The sequence below is a fragment of the Pogoniulus pusillus genome, chromosome 1 (genome assembly GCF_015220805.1).
Source record: "Pogoniulus pusillus isolate bPogPus1 chromosome 1, bPogPus1.pri, whole genome shotgun sequence".
NCBI classification, from domain to species: domain Eukaryota; kingdom Metazoa; phylum Chordata; class Aves; order Piciformes; family Lybiidae; genus Pogoniulus; species Pogoniulus pusillus.
In genome coordinates, this window is record NC_087264.1 from 28032668 (window position 1) to 28051132 (window position 18465).

General features: G+C 44.0%; 1 protein-coding gene across 1 annotated transcript in view; it reads right to left on the reverse strand.

Annotated features, from left to right (window-relative positions):
• Positions 1–3826: 3826 nt before the first annotated feature.
• Positions 3827–18465, reverse strand: part of RPAP1 (RNA polymerase II associated protein 1) — a 43558-nt gene continuing 28919 nt past the window's right edge. Inside the window, exons 16-24 of the mRNA XM_064146083.1 lie at positions 17811–18012; positions 15515–15624; positions 13448–13643; positions 12341–12490; positions 11720–11862; positions 9258–10062; positions 7319–7495; positions 6583–6639; positions 3827–5833 (exon numbers count right to left, since the gene is read on the reverse strand). Of these exons, the coding sequence (XP_064002153.1) occupies positions 5678–5833; positions 6583–6639; positions 7319–7495; positions 9258–10062; positions 11720–11862; positions 12341–12490; positions 13448–13643; positions 15515–15624; positions 17811–18012 (1996 nt within the window). The 3' untranslated portion in view covers positions 3827–5677. The remainder of the gene's footprint in view (positions 5834–6582; positions 6640–7318; positions 7496–9257; positions 10063–11719; positions 11863–12340; positions 12491–13447; positions 13644–15514; positions 15625–17810; positions 18013–18465) is intronic.

Consider the following 18465-nt stretch of genomic DNA (forward strand, 5'->3'; position numbering starts at 1 on the left):
AGGGTGCACCTTGTAGAGTAAGGATATTGGTTGGACTTGGTGATCCGTGAGGATCTTTGCCAACGTGAATGTTCTGTGATTCTGTGACTTCATGAGCTAATTTCTTCACTGAGAGAGTCATTGGACACTGGAATGGGCTGCCCGGGGAGGTGGTGGAGTCGCCGTCCCTGGGGCTGTTCAAGGCAGGATTGGATGTGGCACTTGGTGCCATGGTCTAGCCTTGAGCTCTGTGGTAAAGGGTTGGACCTGATGATCTGTGAGGTCTCTTCCAACCTTTTTGATACTGTGATAATTGCTCAACAGACAACAGAGCACTGCAGAAAAGGTGCCCTGGGGCAGGATAAAGGACATTGCTCTGTTCTTTGGAGCCACAGGTGTCTGCAGCTATCTGCTAATTATGGCCTAGCAGAAAAGAAAGAACTGAAGCTAAAGATAGACCAGGTCTAAAATGTACTTTGTTAGGGAACTTCTCCTGCTCAGCAAAGTAAGCCAAATCACCGCGCAGAGATCCTAACCCTTGCATGTGCCTATCGCTCAGGGGTAGCCGGAGGCTCACCCTGGTGCAGCATCTGATCCTTTCGTGCAATTCAGCTTCAGTCAGGTTGAACTGGAGCTCTTCATGCTGGGCAGAAATCCACAGACAGTGTTTTCACCACAGCCGTTTTGAGACGCAAGATTGCAAAAAAAAAACCAAACAAAAAAGAGGGGCAGGAGCACACCATGGCCGTTCTACCCCTGCAGGCAAACCCCACTCATCACACAGCACTCCTGAGAGCATCTCTTCACTGTGCAGTCTCTGGTCAGAGACAAAGGGGAAAAGCCACTTTTGACAACTAAGGTAAAGGCCAGTAAATTGTCACGAACTTGTCTATACAAGGGAAATCAGAGGATGAGCTTTGTGAATGGAAGGCTTATATGAGCTTCTGTAAGATGAAAGAAAACATGTTTTGCCCTCAATTTTTTTTCCAGCTGGAGGCAGCATCACTTCATTGATGAGAGATTTCCAAGGAGAACGCTGCAGAACAAGGAAGGAGCAATAGCAAGGACGAGCATGCCTTTCTACTCTACTTTTTGTCTGACATCAAAACATGTCTGACCTGTGGTACATTTATACACCCACATCTTATGGCTTGTTCCAGATGTCCATGACTTCATCAGCAAGAGATGTTTAGGGTTTGCCTGACATTAAGAAGCCAGACAGACTGCATTAATTTAGAAATTACTATTAAATTCCACCATCAAACTGTAGTCAGCAATTACAGCAGAGTGCAAGTGCTTTAATCTTACACTGCTTCATGCATACATTACCGTTAAAAAGGTCCCACACAGAGGTGCTTTACTGCTATTTTGATGCAAAACTGTGACAGCGACACCATCTTAGATGTCCACTTAACACCAATACTAGAAGGATTATCTTCAACTCATCTCCAGTCCACTCAGCCACAGTGCTGCTGCCTTCCAGCCAAGCCCCTGCTGAAATTTGTCCCAATAGATTCCTACTGTTCCTACATGGCATAACATCAGTAACTTAGATTAAACGAGGCATCTTCCAGATACAAAGGACAAGAAGATGGTAGGGATTCCTAAGAATTCAAAGACAGCATCTGTGCAGATCTTTTTATTTGGGTGGTGGTGTGTTTTTTGTCTTCCCATCAATCAGACAACATATGCTGTTAGTGAGTTAGAATCACTTCAATCCCAGAAACTTATTTTATACATATCTTATTTTCTATAACTTATAATAACTTTCATATTTATATGTGTGTGTATACATACATATAAATGTTTTTATATATATATATATATGTATATGTATATATGTATCTTCAGTAGAATTATTTCTTCTCAATGAAATCACAAGATTTTGATGTGGAGTTGTCACATTTTTGTGGAGGACAGTTTTTATTTTCTTCATCTTTCACTTACTCTGATCAGGAATAAACTGGATTAGCAGAAGGGGCATATTTCTGTCCCGCTTCAGACTGCATTCAGTTTAAGTCTTAAGCTTCCACTCACTCTACCAGGATTCTTCCAAAATGCCCATTCTGGCAAAGCACATCATTCATAGCAAGCAGTCACTTTAGAAAGTATGGAATTCTCCACTCCCCAGAAGTATACGAAAACTTTTTTTTAAAAGGCGTAACGTTTAGAAGAAGTTCACAGGTTGGTGGATCTCAGGTTTTCAAGCTTCCGCAGCAGGGAAGCAGTTTGCCTTCAAACTAAACGCACCGACGCCCTCTAGCTTTGTTCTGCAGAAAAACCTGGCACAAGGCTGCCCAGAGCCTTTAAAAAAGGAGCAGTGCTGGGCCCAGTCCTGTTCAGTATCTTTACTGATGATCTGGACCAGGAGATTGAGTCCAGCATCAGTAAGTCTGCAGATGACACCAAGCTAGGAGCAGGTGTCGATCTGTTGGAGGGTAGGAGAGCCCTGCAGAGGGACCCCGACAGGCTGGATGGGTGGGCAGAGGCCAATGGGATGAGATTTAACATGGCCAAGTGCAGGGTTCTGCACTTTGGCCACAACAACCCCAAGCAGTGCTACAGGCTGGAAATAGAGTGGCTGGAGAGCAGCCAGACAGAAAGGGACCTAAGGGTACTGGTAGATAGTAGCTGAACATGAGCCATCAGTGTGCCCAGGTGGCCAGGAGAGCCAATGGCAGTTTGGCCTGTACTAGGAACAGTGTGGCCAGTAGGACAAGGGAGGTTATTCTTCCCGTGCTCAGCACTGGTCAGGCTGCACCTTGAGAACTGTGTCCGGTTCTGGGCTCCTCAATTCGAAAGAGATGTTGAGATACTGGAGTGTGCCCAGAGAAGGGTGACAAAGCTGGTGAGGGGCCTGGAACACAAACCCTATGAGGAGAGGCTGAGGGAGCTGGGGGTGCACAGCCTGGAGAAGAGGAGGCTCAGGGGTGACCTCATTGCTGTCGACAACTACCTGAAGGGAGGATGTAGCCAGGTGGGGTTGGTCTCTTCTGCCAGGCAGGCAGCAACAGAACAAGGGGACACAGGCTCAAGTGGTGCAGAGGGAGGTACAGGCTGGATGGTAGGAGGAAGTTCTTCACAGAGAGAGTGAGTTGCCATTGGAATGGGCTGCCCAAGGAGGTGGTGGAGTTACTGTCCATGGAGGTGTTCAAGAAAAGACTGGATGAGGCACTTAGTGCCCTGGCCTAGTTGACTGGATAGAGCTGGGTGATAGGTTGGATTGGATGATCTTGGAGGTCTCTTCCAACCTGGTTGATTCTATGATAAAAAGTCAAGCCTAGAACTGCTGCACCATCTCAGCTGACATACTGCATGCTTAGAGGGTTTTGCACACAACTGTGGCCTGCAGAAAAATTTGGGAACTTTTCTTGCCCTCTGCTACAGATTACTGCATCAGAATTTCACATAAGAAGATGCAGGTACTTCCTGGGCTTGAAGATGGCTTTTCTGATGGTTTGAGGAACAGGAACAGCTGTGAACAGGAAGGGCATTTGAGAATCAAGCAAAAGCCTGATTCTTTCCCTCCCAGAGTTGATAAAATAAATAAAATCCACCTCCTCTTTCATCACCTACAAATATATCTGTAGACATGTTTTTTCACGGTCTCCTCACTTGTGGCATGTAATGAATCACATAATACCCAGCCTTCCCCATCTACTCACAGCATTTGGTAACCCTTTGGTACTGACCCACCACACAAACAGGCTTGAAGAACTCGTAAGGAGCTCCAAAGCTTAGCAGATGTACTCAGAACAGTAGCATTTCCGAGACACACTGCAAACAGAACTATTCAATCTCAATAAAGTATTTAAACATGGAGAGCAGTCTCATAGTTAAAAAAATCTGCAGAGCTATCAAAATATTTATTTACACCCTGTACACATTACAAAACTCAGCTTTGTACTGCAGAAAGGACTGGAAGAGTTTTTATAGCTGGGTCTGAGAAACAGAATGCAAAGTCCTCGGTGAAGGCCGCTCTTCAACTGGGAGCCAGGAGTCCTTAAATTTTACCATCCATGGCTCTTGAAAGACAACTGCTGGGCTCTCTAGACAGAAAAGAAACTTTACTGCCTTTCATTCAAGTTTTAATCACATCAAGTACTTTTAAATAAATCATTAACAACCCCTTATGTTGACCGCTGTGCTTTTGTTATTTTCGGTGCGATTGATCTACAACAGAGAGAAACTACAGATCAAAACCTGCACTATGAGAAAAAGAAAGAAAAAAGAAGGAAGATTAAAAGGAAACCTCAGTTCTGCCCATGTTCTATCTGAAATTAGAGGGGAAAAACGAAACAGTGTCTTCTCTGGAAATCTAAGGGGGTACTAATAGGCTTAGAAAACTGCCAATGCAATGACAGCACCACAGGCCTAAGTTGCTATCTGGAATTTGTTTCTTGTCTGGAACACTTTCAGCGATTACAGGCTGGCCTATTGACAGTGTTTCACATTCTTACTAGGACATTTCCTGGAGCAAGGTTAACAAAGGTGTGGCTTCTTTGGAGAGAAGCCAGCTTGGCCTGACAGGTAAAGTGTCGGACTAAGGCCTTCAGGTTAGACATCATCCTACAACTTCCAGAGGATCTATTCATAAGAACAAAATAGAACAACAAACCTTAACAAGTTTTGGAGAACTTGGATATGTGAACAAACAGAGGCCTGCCAGAGTAACCATAGTTCTGCAAAACTTGTTGGATATAAATTAAACAACCAGCGAGATCGCACCCAGGGTAAATTCTGGACTTGACTTGGCACTTCTGATGAACCTTTTAGGGTAATGCACTTGTACCCAGTGTGTCTGAGACTGCAATACAGAGGTCAGATCAAATGAGGAATTTTTAAGATTAGGTTTAAAGTCAGGAACTCCACCTTAAATCGTAAACTACATTATCCTCAGAGGGCAACCAATACATACAGCAGCTAAATAAGCAGACACTTCTTTTCCCTCTAGTGGGGAGTGGTTACTGATAAGCATTCTGCCCTGCAAAGAAATTAATTTGATCTTGTTATACATGAAGAGAGAAAAGAAAGCAGTTTAGAGACTATGCAAAAGACAGCTAAAGGCAGAGACCAGTATCACTGCAACAGGAACTATTATTTCTTAGAGGTCTGACACAAGATGTCTGTGTAACTAACGGTCCACAGGACACTGTCCTGGAGAAAATGCTTGCAGACACACTTTTAAAAAGCCCTTAGGATCAGCTTCTTCCCTGTTGTATTGGCATTTTATTTGCAGGGGACAGTGTAGAGAAAGGACTATTCAAAATTCTGAGTCCCAAAAATGCCGGGGAAAGACAAACATCATGCTGATAACCCATGGTCTCCAGCCTGAATGAAAAAGCTTTTCCACTTCTTTCAGTTTATTCAACAATCCAGTGTCTTTCAGACGCATTCCCACCTTCTCTGGGGAGCAGCACAAAATCTTAAAGAGAATGGAGGAAAATGCTCCAGCAGTCATCCTAGGGAGGTCACATACATGTACTGTCATATGAAGATGTGTCATTGAAATAGTCTTGAGAAGACATGTATTGTTCTGTAGGGCTGGGAGCATTCTGTTAGTGCTTCACTTTGTGAAGATGCCAGGAGTGTCTACATAAGACGCTGGCACTGCTGAAGTGCATGTAGGTCCATCAGTGAAGCACAAGCTGAGCTCTTCCATTCTTCACCTTGGCTATCTCTCTGGACAAGTGTTCTGCTATGAGACTAGCGCTGGTGAACTCTCCTCATTTTCTTTCTGTGTCACCATCTGGAGGTACTTCAGTCGTATGGGAGGGAGCTGCTCATAAAGGTCAAATCCCAAAGGGCTCTCTGCATTCAGCAGTCTGTAGTGGAGCAGGTGCTTTTTCAAGGACTGAAGAAAGAAACCACAGCCATTAAGCAAGTCTGAAAAGAATCTAATCCTTTCCATTCTGCCTCAATCACAGCAACCTCCCAGATAGTACAATTCCATCATACCCAACATATTTAATTGCATCTTCTTCAACAGAAGAGCTAGAGAAGGTGAATTTCATCCAAGAAAATCGATTTTTGATTTGCATGTGATTTCCTTTTCAGAACACAACTCCACTGTCTCCTCGACAATGCCTCACAATGACTTCTCGCCAGAATTCCAAGTGAGAGTTTGAGCAGGATCTAAGAAATTACCCTGGATACTATAAGGGCCAAATGACCATGCTCTGTCACACAGAAGACAGACTTTGGCAAGCTCTGCATGAAAAAGAGAAACCTTATGTCTGATTTATTCCTCTTGGGGGAAGCATCCAACTATGAGTTTAAGATCTCTGCTGGCCTCCCATTCATAGTTGTGCTAGAATCATTCCTGCACAGCTTCTCACAATCAGATATAACTCTGCTGGAGCAAGAAGCAAGGAAATACAGTACAGGAGACTCATCTAGGTTCCTATTAACTAGATTAACTCTAAGAACTGGGTAACATTATGCATAGCCATCACAGGTCAAAATACTGTTGTTAATCTCCTCTCATTCTCGAATTAACGAGGTGGTTAAACACAAATTTCATGACCCAAGAGGTAAATCTGTAAGAATACTGTGTCTGAAAAACTTAAGTCCCAGTGGCAGACTGAAGCTTACAGTTCCTACCTCATCCACCAACAGCCACGTCTTCCTCAGCATGCTTTTCCGAGCAGCATCCATCTCCTGGGAACAAAACACCACATACTTTACCTAATATGGCACAATGCAACCTCTGCCCACGGGCACATAGCACTCCAGGGGATGCTTTGCTCATTATGATGATGCCCTGAAGAACAGCTTGTTCCAGCAGAAAAGGCTTGAACTTAGCTTCTGCCTCTCTCCTTTGTGCCCTCAACTGAAACTCAGCTGACTTAACTTTCAATCAGAACTGTAGATCAGAGGTGAAGTGTTAGTAGCAGTAACCATTGCTAGAGGCCCCAAGGCCATAGGAGAGCTTCTGCTTCAAGCAAAGGGAAATGAAAAGAGTACTATGCACCTGAAGAAAGCTCCAGGCAGAGGCTAAATCTCTTAAAAGTTCTCCGCCTGATCAGCTCTCTTATCCTCTCTGCTTCATTCTGCCTTCCATACCACAGCCCACACAGCTGCTGACTTAGAATGTTTAGGTAGGATCAGCTATCATTAATTCAAGTGCTTTAGTGTGTAATCAACAGGAGCTGTGGTCCATCTCTCACACGGGGATTCCCAAACAGCTGATCAGTCTTCAAAACATTTGCTTACAATCTATGTTTTCAAGCCCAGGGACAGTGATTCACCACATGCCACAAAGCACAAAGGACTCTCAGGGGCAGCAGCTGCACAACCCAAAGTTTTTAGCCCTGAGGCTCTGCTATCCTCTGCCCACCTGTGTTGTGTTGTTCTGGGAGAAAATAAAGCTGTTCACATGAGCCACGGCCACCACGTACAGGACAGGGCACCAGGTGTGGCGCAGGGCACCAGTGACCAGTGTCCGGAAGTAGAGTCGCAGAAGGTTGAGGTTGTCCTCAGGAGGGGAAGTGTATTGCTCCAGAGGCACAGGAAACTGCAACAAACCCGTTCACAGGCAACATTACCATTTTATTGTCAGAGCAAAGTTCATGACTTTAGGGTACCCTTCCCCAGCTGTCTGTGTGCACTCTCCAGATTAATGTTATGCTTCCAGCACCTGACGTCGCTGTCCAGATTCAAGAAATGGGTCAGGAAAGCTTTTAGTAACAACTCAGGTTTTTTGTTCTCCCCCCTCCAGAAGTCCATTTCTTATTCTCCTCATATTTGAGCTAGTTTCTCTAAAATTACACATTTCACTGTGGAGCATCTTCTTTGCAGGATTAAATATAATCCTTGATTTTATTCAATTAAAAAAGAGGCCTGACCACCAAGTAGGGTATGCCTACTGCCTTCTAGGTATTTTAACTCCCCTTAAGACCAAAAAGGAAATAGACAAACAAAACACACCACCTCAAGTGACCTTCCTCAAATTTTCTAGCACACTTTGCTTTCAAGCAGAAGGGCAATGTAAACATTGCTCAAAGTACCTGACACATGAAAAACAATCTGCTTTCAAATCATAGAAGAGTTTAGGCTAGAAAAGACCTTTAGGATCTTCGAGACCAACCATTAACCTAATGCTAACAAGTCAGCTGCTAAACCATGTCCCTAAGAACCACATCTACACGTTTTTTAAATAGCTCCAGGGATGATGATGGGCAGCCTGTTCCACTACCTGACAACCCTTTCAGTGTAGTCTTTTTTCCTATGCCCAGCCAGTTCTCCACTGTAATATATGCCACAATTCTGATGGCACTGGTGTTGAGGGATCACACACATGATGTGGAATCAAGGATTTCATCTGGAACATGGCATTCAGCTCTGTTCCTACCTATGAGTAGAACATGAGAAGAGGGAGAGAAGGGCTGCTGAGAACATAAATAAAACAGAGAGCTTACCATATGCAGCAGGTGAGAATATCTTGGCTTAGCTAGAGAAAAAGGCTCACATGGCCACAAAGATATAAAAAAGCCTGGCCACAGAACAAAAGCCCTGCAACCACACAATGGAAAGAATTGATCACACTAGTTCCACGTTGTTTGGAAACAAACCTTTTGAAAGGTTCTCTTTGTATTAGCAAACTTGAAGCCTGATCAGCTATGGCTTGTCAACTGACAGAGAACTTAAAGCCAGATAAATACTGTCTCTTGTGCTCTGCTCATTCTCTGCTAGGCAGATCACATTTTCTTGCCCAGTTACTAAGCAAAACTAAATGTGGAAACACAGTTAAGAGGGAAAATGGCTGTTCATACATCAGGTTAGGAAAAGGCTCTCACCAAGGTAAGGCTTAGGGTAACTGCTGGCAGAAGAACATGGGGTGCAGGCCAGCCCTTCATACATATGGGCTATAAATTAGAAGTTCTCAGTGAGGCAGTTTCCACTGAAGACTGAACAGTTCCACAGTTCCTGCCCTCCACATAAACGTATCTGCTCTCAAAACAAAGTTCAGCAGATTTCTGAAAAGAACTTTGTGACACAAGCTTACACCCACAGGAGATGGACTGCTCCTCAGACCTTGAAACACATCAAAAGAACATTGCTCTCCATTCCTATTCTATTTTATATACCACACATTGGACTTTCTTCAGAGAGAATGAAAAGCTTCTAAGGAATTATGATTATTGCACTGGACAAGGAAGGATGAGGAGTAAGAGGAAGTCCTGGGAGGATGCCCGAATCAACACTGGAGAAACACAGGCAAGACCCCAGCAATTCAGGAGTCCTAAGTGACAGGCAACTACCACAAAGAGGGTTACCTGCTGGAGGGGCACTCCCAGTGCCTGCAGGATACTTGTGTGCTCCCCAAAAAGAGAGAGTCGCAGATGAACACTGAAACGCTTCTGTAGAGGTAGAAGAACAAAAGCTCCAAAGAGTGGATCTCCAAAGGAGACACCTTCAAACTGCTCCAGGAGACTAATGTAGAGATCATGGAAAGATGCCACACCAGGGACAGGAGCATCCAAGTTCAGCGAGTCCAATGCCTTGGGCTGGCAATAGACAGAGAGAAGGGCAGCTGTGTAGCGGTGGATTGGAGCTTCTAGAAAGAGGTCACTGCCTGTGAGGAAGACACACATAAGCCGTGCCAGTTTGGCAGCAGTAGGGATGCTCTGAAGAGTTTTAGCACGCCAGGTTTCTAGCAAGAAGACCCACTGCAGATTCCAGGTCACAGTGTTGACAAGATCAAGCGGGAGAGAGTTCAGTACAGCTCCACGTGTCTCTGCATTAGTCACTTTGTTGTAGAGGCTGATAAGTGGAAAGAATGGCCAGTCTGAAGGCAAGATGGGCCCTCTGACCTCAGGAAGCAGCATTGACTGGATGAGGTAATTCCGTCCTTGGTAAGATGCTTGTGAACGCGCAAGGGCAGGCTGCAAGTGGATGAAATGAGAGAGGTAGCAGGAGCGGATGGAAGGCAGGCTCTGGTATGATTCCCTTAGCAGAGCACCCCGAGTAGCCTTGGGAAAACACACTGATGCAGAGCCAGGCTGTGCCACTTTAGCGCTGGTACCCAGGTGCAGGATGTCGGAGAAGTCAGCTGCTTCTGGCCCTCCAGCTTTCCCTTCACTGAAAGATAAAGACAAATTCCAGTTTAAGAAGCAAAGAAACTGCAAAACACCAAACAAAAAATCATCTCTACAACGTTCCTAGATCAAAGGCAGTAGGAAAGGCACAGAACCCACAACACCTTCTGTAGCATTCAGTGATGGTAACGCTGAGTGCCTGTGAAACATCAGCTCTCTTGGTACATCCAGGGAACACCCAGAGCTATATTTGGATTCAGCAACGCAAAGGACTCACCATAATAAACCTTCACACAATGCCAGCAGTCTAACATGGAGGCTGCAGTCCATTGTCCAGAGACACTACTAGCCACAGCAGCTGTCAGGGTACTGAGATGAAGTATTGCATATCATATAAGGCTTACATGAAGCAGTAAGATAATTCTCTGAATAGCAGCTTTGCAGCTGGCAGTTGCAAGATCAGGGAAACGATACATACTGGGAGTTGGAAATTAAAAGCATCAGTGTTTGTCAAATCCACATGCCATGATCTCAGACCAGAAACTGACCATGGTCTCAGATTACTTGCCAAATTTGAACAAAACAGTATCTCTGTAGCTAGCATTTGTTAAAAAAAAATGAACCTCAAACCAAAACCAACCACAAAGATCAGACAGACAAACCAAAACGACACCCACTTAAGCCACTTCAAACATTCCTTTTCTCTGAAAAACTATAGTATCTTCTTGTAGCACCCTGGTCCAACCTTCTACTTGGATGCACCACGGCATATTCCTAAGAGGCTGTGATAAGCAAGACAAACTGCTGCCATTTTCATAGCCAAATATGGGATGCTTCACATTTGAGATACTCAGGATTTCTTCCAGTGCATGGTGGAAGACATCACAGCTATCAAGTCAGCAAAAAACTCTGTTAGAACTTGTATAATAAGGGAATTACTTCAAAAAGGACTGAGAAACCTGGGGCTGTTTAGTCTGGAGAAGACTGAGACAAGATCTTATCAATGTATACAAATAACTGAAGGGCAGGTGTAAAGTGGATGGGGCCAATCTCTTTTCAGTCTCTAACAGCAGTAAGACAAGGAGCAACAGCTACAAACTGGAATGTAGGTTTCACCTCAACATCAGAAGGAACTTCTTTACAGGAGAAACTTTTTTTACAGTGAGGATGACAGAGAACTGGAACAGGCTGCCCTGAGAGGTTGTGTAGGCTCCCTCTCTGGAGACTTTAAAAACCCACCTGCATGCATTCCTGCACGAACTACCCTGGGGGATCCTGCCTTGGCAGGGAGGTTGGACTTGATCTCTAGAGGTCCCTTCCAACCTCTAAAGTTCTGTCATTCTGTGAAGGACTTAAACAGCTTTTTAGGCTATGTCAAATGTCTATGTGTTTTCTAGACTCAGGACCCTCAGGACAGCAGATTCTATCAGGAATCACAGAACTCTTACCACAGAGGAGATCGAAAGAAAGTGGCTACATTTCTCAGCACTGGTACATCAGAGAGAAATCTGCAGCCACAGATCTGCTGGTCTGATTAGAAGGCTGTATGACTGGAGTATATGTCAGTGAGTAACTAAAATTTGAATACAGGCCCAATCAAAGGCCAAAAGCAATACCCAAATGCAGAGCCACCTCGTGCTTTTTCAATTCCCCATGTTTTCACATGTACCACACTACAGAGAAAAGAACGCAAAGCTTACGGAAGAAACTCTGGATTAAAGGCAAGATCCAGCAGGACCTCATAAGCCAGATGCTCACTCCCTGGCAACAGACGGCTTAGCAATGCCATGGCAACACAGTGATGGAGGGAGGCATGCTGGGCGTCATCCGGACAAGTGCCTGCCTGCACAGGAAACAAAACAAGAGAGAAAAGCACCATACCATTTGTCAACAAGGCAATCAACAAGGACAGCAGGGTCAACTGAGACATACAGATCTCAGATGGAAGTGAGAAACTGAGGCAGGCTGCAAGGAGTGTCAGCACTCATACCAAGATCTTTCTGCTTCTCCTGACTGACTTAGCGAGACATCTTTTTCAGAAGCACACACACGAAAACTTTGCTCTCACTCCAGCCCCAAGACAGGCAAAAAGATCATTTTGCCACCCAAAGTATTTTGAATCTAAACCCTCACATCAGTAACTGTAAAAACATTATCTGCTAACGGGGCATGAAAGACAGCTGAAGAATCACCAGACCTAAATCAGATATGAGAAAGAATATGGATGCAAGGAGCAGCTGCTAGTCTGACAAACCAAGGTGGAAAGGCCAGGGTGAGGTCAGTTCCCCAGGTGAAAGAAATGAAAGGACAAACACCGATACCGTTCTCCGAGCCAGCGCTAACACAAAGTACTGCAGATGATATTCATGGCGCAGGAGCCACGCAGATGAAGGAGTCACAGAGGGAGGTCCGGTCTGCCAGCTTTCATGCAGATAATTCTTCAAGCCTCTGGAGCCCAGCACAGAGCTGTACTATAAAGGAATAAGCAGTGGAGACAGTTAGCAACTGGAGGAAAACAAAACATGGCCATCTCCAAGGCCTACTCTCTGCCTTCTCACATGAGAATTTCTGTTGGCTACTCCAAGAGAGGTATTTTCAAATAGCCTGACAAACATCTGCTTTTCTCTGTCACAGCACCCATGGTGATCATCACCACTAGAGGTAATCAAGTTGCTGCCTGCATTTTCCATCGTGCTCTGAGGCAGACGTCTGGCCAGTGGCTTAGGATGTTTTTCCCTCATCTGGTCAGACATTTCTGTTAATAAGCAGTCAGCTAATTCAACAGAGAGTGATGGAGGAAGGCTTTAAGAAAGCACATGTCAGGCACTCCATCTCTCTAGGGCTCTGCCATTTCCTCTTCAGAGTTTACAAACTTTCATGACTCTCATTTTTAAAAATTCAGGACAACCACATGCAGCAAACACCTCTTCAGTCACTGCAGTAGTCATTCTCTTGTTTAACTGTATCCTGGTTTTCTTTGAAACTTCAACCATCCCTTTCCTTCTCTGACACTTTTTTTTTTTTGGTTAGCCAAAAATCATTTATTTAGAATCAGAGAATTACAGAATTGCTTTGGTTGGAAGGGACCTCTGAAGGCCATCCAGTCCAACCCCCAATTTAGCCCTTCTCGACATTCTTTAGAACTCCATTGTTTAAGTGACATCACTATTCATCACCTGCTCTGTAATTCCAGCTTCCCAGTGTCAACTGGATATTGGAATTCAGCAACATAGATATTTCTCACCTGGTCTTGAAAAGAAGGAGATTTCTCTCTATTGCACTTAAATATTCTTAAAACAAAACCAGACAATTCCTTTTTAATAGTCCTATTTGAAACATTCTTAAGCCTGGGAAGATACAGATACTAACTTTTCTCACAGATGTATCATCATTCACTGAGAACTCACAGTGAAGAAGTCTTTCCTCACCTTGCACGTCAGGCCCTTGTGAATGTGAGTGATGCTATTGATGAGAAATAGGAGAGCAGTGAGGAAGGGGAAAGGGGACTTGGAGCCAACCAGACTCAAAGGAGGTTTGCCGCCAATGCAGCTCAGAGATGTAATGCTGGAAACGGATTCTGGTGCTGGGGAACAGAACATAGGGTTGCACAAAGCAGAACATGGCCTGTGAGAAGACAAAACAGAGAGGGGTCGGGTCAAAAGCACTCGTACTGTTGAAGAGTTATCTTGTAGGAACATTGCTATCTGAGCTGTGCACACATTACAGTAACACAGAAGCCCCAAATATTGTGCAAGACAAAAGCCTAGTATCACAGTTAGTCAAATAAGCACTACTGCCACACAAACTAATGCCAGAGAGCTGTCATGAATATTAAATCTTCAGCTAAATTGTTCATGATGTGCAGAAATATCGACACAGTGATGCATCTCTGACAGCAAACATCTGACAGCACTAGGCTTTGGTCTAAAAAAAGCAAGCAAACAAACCCCCTGTTTCCCCACGTACATGCAGAAGAAAGGCTAATGAAGCTGCCGACCTACTCAAGACATTCCAATAATGGACTGGCAGGCAAAGCCAAAAAGCCAGCTTATACCTACATTTGACATTGCCAAATGCTGCCCCTCGTGTCCTCGTGAAATGCCTCATTTAGAAGTCTGCTCAGAAAGACCTTGGCTTTAATGTGCCTGACCATGACCCTGCATACTGTTCTTGGTGCACACGCTAACTCCCCGTGGGCAGAACTACAACTTTTTATACCAGCAGTGCTTGCACAGGCCACACTAGATGTGACGACTGCACAAGAAGTACCACAGCAAGAAGAGTGACTGTAACCATCTTGAACAGCAGCAGGACAAAGGGGCAAATCCTGTCAAAGATCCACATCATTACTCTGTGGCAAAGAACTAATTCTTGCCACACATTGCTCCTCCTCCCACTGGCATTAGCATGCAGGAGATGCATGAACATGTCTGGGGCTCACACAGTACCCTCAAGTCCTGGCTCTAACATGCCCAGAGTACTTAATAAAATTGTCAAAATACTACAGCAGAGATTAGTTGACTCTTCATTTTCACAAGCCACTGTTAAGAACAGCCTAGAAGAGCTCTTACTGATGAGCTTCTACAGCCCAACCAAACCCATTGTTATTGCTTCTCAAGAACAGGCAGAAAAGGATCTAATCAGTGCCCTTGTGTTAAAAGATTTGATGGAAAGAGCTTCAGACCTCACTTCTCAGTCATTAAAGAACAGGGGCCAAACTGCTTGTTAATTGTTCAAATATGACTCAAACTCAAAGATACCAAGTGCCCCTTATATCAGATGTTCTCAGAAGCAGACAGATGTCTCCCTGACTACTAGTTGGGCATTTTAGGCTTCCCCTTTCCAGAGCATTGATCACAGACTAGTAGGGAGGCTCCCTCTAGAGCAGAAAGACAGAATATCTGTAAGTACTCAATTCCCAGAGCCAGAGACAAAGCTTATGTTACCCAAATGTCTGAAAGAACAGTTTGGTACCTGGCTGTTCACTTTCCTGCAGGAGCTTCCAAAGCCTTAGTGAAGCTCTGCAGGAGCTTAAACCTAAGAGTCTAGTTTAAATTTTTATGAAACAGCATCCCACAGAACACATGAACAGGACCTGCACACACACCTCCCTCAGTAGAAGAGTTGAGTGCGGGCAGTAATTGAGGCTACTTTTTTTTTTCTTTATAAAACAAACAAACAAACAGTGAAACCAAAGAACCAAAGCCAAGAGTGACTGAAACCAGTCGGAAATTGATATGAAAAACACAGCTGCATGGAAGGACAGAGATGCAGGCCCTGCAGCAGCACCAGTGCAGAAGGAGGACCTAGAGAACCTATATGGCCATCAGGTTTTTTGCTGTGAGAGCAGAGAGGACAAAGCAGAGTATAGCACTACAATTACACTTTGATTCAGACATATATGGGGCACATATGCACAGGGGGAGAAATGAAATGCTTCACATTACAGTATAGAAATGATGCTCCCTTAGCTCCTGGCAGTAAAATGATTTTACCTGAGCAGGTCCCACATGTTGTGTATGGCTGGCTGGCTGAGAAGCGGCTGCAGCACCTCAGATGTCAAACGTTCCAGTTCCTCTAAGCAGTCAATTGGATTGACTGATGGCTGCAGAAGACATGGAGAAAGACAAAAAAATACAGTGAATGAAGGCATTGTAGTAAGGCCCAAAAGATAACATTGATTTAACTGCTTTCTCTGTGTTTATTAGCTTTCTGTTAGACCACACTGTTTACATAGTGATCTTGCTTCAGGTTAGAGCTGGTCTCACTGCTGATGTGATGAAGCCCAGAGCTGGCACTGCAAGGTGTTCTCACATCCAAAGACTAAAATACAATCACAGAGATTTCTTAATTGTCTGGAAGTAAGGCATAGAATCCCCAGAAACCAGATTCCCTAAAAAGAAACTCACCCTAAGTAGCTACACTCCTCTCCTCATATCATCTACATATTTATCATTCCATTTATCTTGCAGAAGACATAAAAGTGATCAAAACTACCTTGAGCAAGCAGAGTGGCACCATGGTGATATGAAGTGGGACTGACCTACCCAACAAATGATCATGGATGAACACTGTACAGAGGAGAGATCTGTGGCTTTTAGAGAGCCATCTGAATTCTTTCAACCCTAGTAAGCAAGACCTGAGGCTGAGGCAAATTTTTATGCTTTGTTTTCCCCTTCATTACAATGCTGCTTTAGGACACAGAAATACTAACTTCTGTAACACAAAATCTAGTCTTTCCTAAGTGAAACCCCCCTCCAGAAATCAGTGAAGTCTACACTGTTAACCTCAGTCCCTAGCACTCTAACAAAAATATTTCAAGAAGGTCCAAGCATACACTGATCTAGTTACTATAGAAGTTGATGGGTTTTTCACACTAGTCCATTCAAACATGCCATATACAATTTTAAAAGTGTTTTACATCAGACTAGCTAACCACAGGCAGATGATCAAACTTATTTTTAAGTGGAAAATAAAAAGAAATCTCATGTCATAGTTGAAGGACTTATATTGATGACGTTATTTTGTCAGCCACTCTTCTGGGATAGCTATAAAGGTTAAAAAGGTATACTAACTCTTCAGTTTTACTGGTTCTCTAATGCTCAGGAACCAATGATAGCATGCAAAAGGTACTAACAACCCCTGGAGCATCGAAGATGTCTTTGGAAGATACTATCTGTTTCTACACGTAACAAACTAAGCTGCTCTGAGCAAGTTTCATAACTTCAAATTTATAACTTCAGCCATTAAATTATCCCCACACCTTGAAGACAGCTCTCCCAGGTCAAAACTCGGGCATGTCAGTTGGGCAGTAAAGAGGAAAATTGCATTTATCTTCAGAACATGAATCTTTAAGGTTACTAAAGTGTAAGACATTACTCTTCAATAGCATTACAAGGATGTGTCACCTTCAGAAAACTCACTTTAAAAATGGTCACATACTACAACAGTAGCTGGGTTACAGAATTTAACCTTGAGTGTCATTGGGGCAGCAAATAAATTAATCTTTAGTGTTGCCTAACCAAAGTTCATACAGCATGACCCTCAACACTCCATCTTCCAACCAGATCACTGCAGTGTAGCTGTCCACATGTAGGCTCTCAGACCATAGCAAATGCAAAAAAAAGCAACCTGATTTAGCTCACATGTGGAAAGAATGCTAAACCAATTTAGGTCAACTGGGCTACAGGGGAGCTGGGGAGGGAGTTTCTAAAAGGGCTTGTGGTGACAGGATGATGAGTAATGACTTTAACTTGGAAGAGGGGAGTTTTAGACTGGATATCAGGAAGAAATTCTTTACAGTGAGGGTGGTAAGACACTGGAACAGATCGCCCAGGGAGGCTGTGGATGTCCCCTCCCTAGAGGGGCTGGATGAGGCCTTGAGCAGCTTGGTCTAGTGGAAGGTGTCCCTGCACATGGCAGGCAAGTTGGAACTAGATAATCTTTAAGGTCCTCTCCAACCCAAACGATGCTATGAATCTGTATTTGCTTCATGCTTAGAATCCCTGCAGTAAATCAGAACAGTCACAGCAGTACTGCATAACCTGATGAAGACTCTGAACCCAAGCAAATAAAGAGCAAGAAAGGAAAACAGTGACATTTGGCACCACTAACGTGAGGGATCAGCATACTTATCTGAACCTAAATCCTATGTAGTCCTGATAAAAGCTGTAAACGAAATCTAGTCCTCAGCTAGACTCCTCAACATCTGCCTTCTTCAGCACTGCAAGTTCAGGTTTTCAGGGCTAACGGCGGTGAGATGAAAAGACAGCCTGCATTTTCAGGCCCTACCTGCTGGCTGCAAGCACTGTAATAAACTCCCAAGTAAATCACATAGGTTGTGGTCAGAGGCTGGAGAATGTGCCAAGTTTCTGTCTGTGATATCTCCTGGAGGAATTTTTTCAGACTGGTCTCAAGGAAGGGCTGTAGGCCTGACACTTGATTCCATGCTACTGGAGGAGGTGGAATCTGTTCACCATCTTCAGAGCTGTTACTGAAACACAAAGACAGAATGACACAGGATAGTAAATATGTCTCAGAAACAATTCTCTCTCTAAATTGTCATTTTTAAGGGCAAGATTTCTAATTATATGTAGTCTGGAAAGCAGTACCTGACAACAGTTTCTAGGGCAAAAAGTCTTTGCACAGTCACACAGACCAGATCAAATTAATTTAGGCAGAAAGTCAAATGTAGAATCTGCTTCTAAAAGCTGAAATTCCTTCACCTGCACTACTCTGTCCTTGAGCTATGCTCTCACTTTACCAGACACACTGCCTCAGCACACAGCTTTAGCTAAAGAGTTTCTTGCTTTTCACCAGAAAAAGTACCTCTGTCTTCAGTGAATCATGGAATCATAGAAAGCACTGGGTTGGAAGGGACATCTAGAGATCATCTAGTCCAACTCCTGTGTGGTAAGCAGGGACATCCTCAAGTAAATGAAGTTGC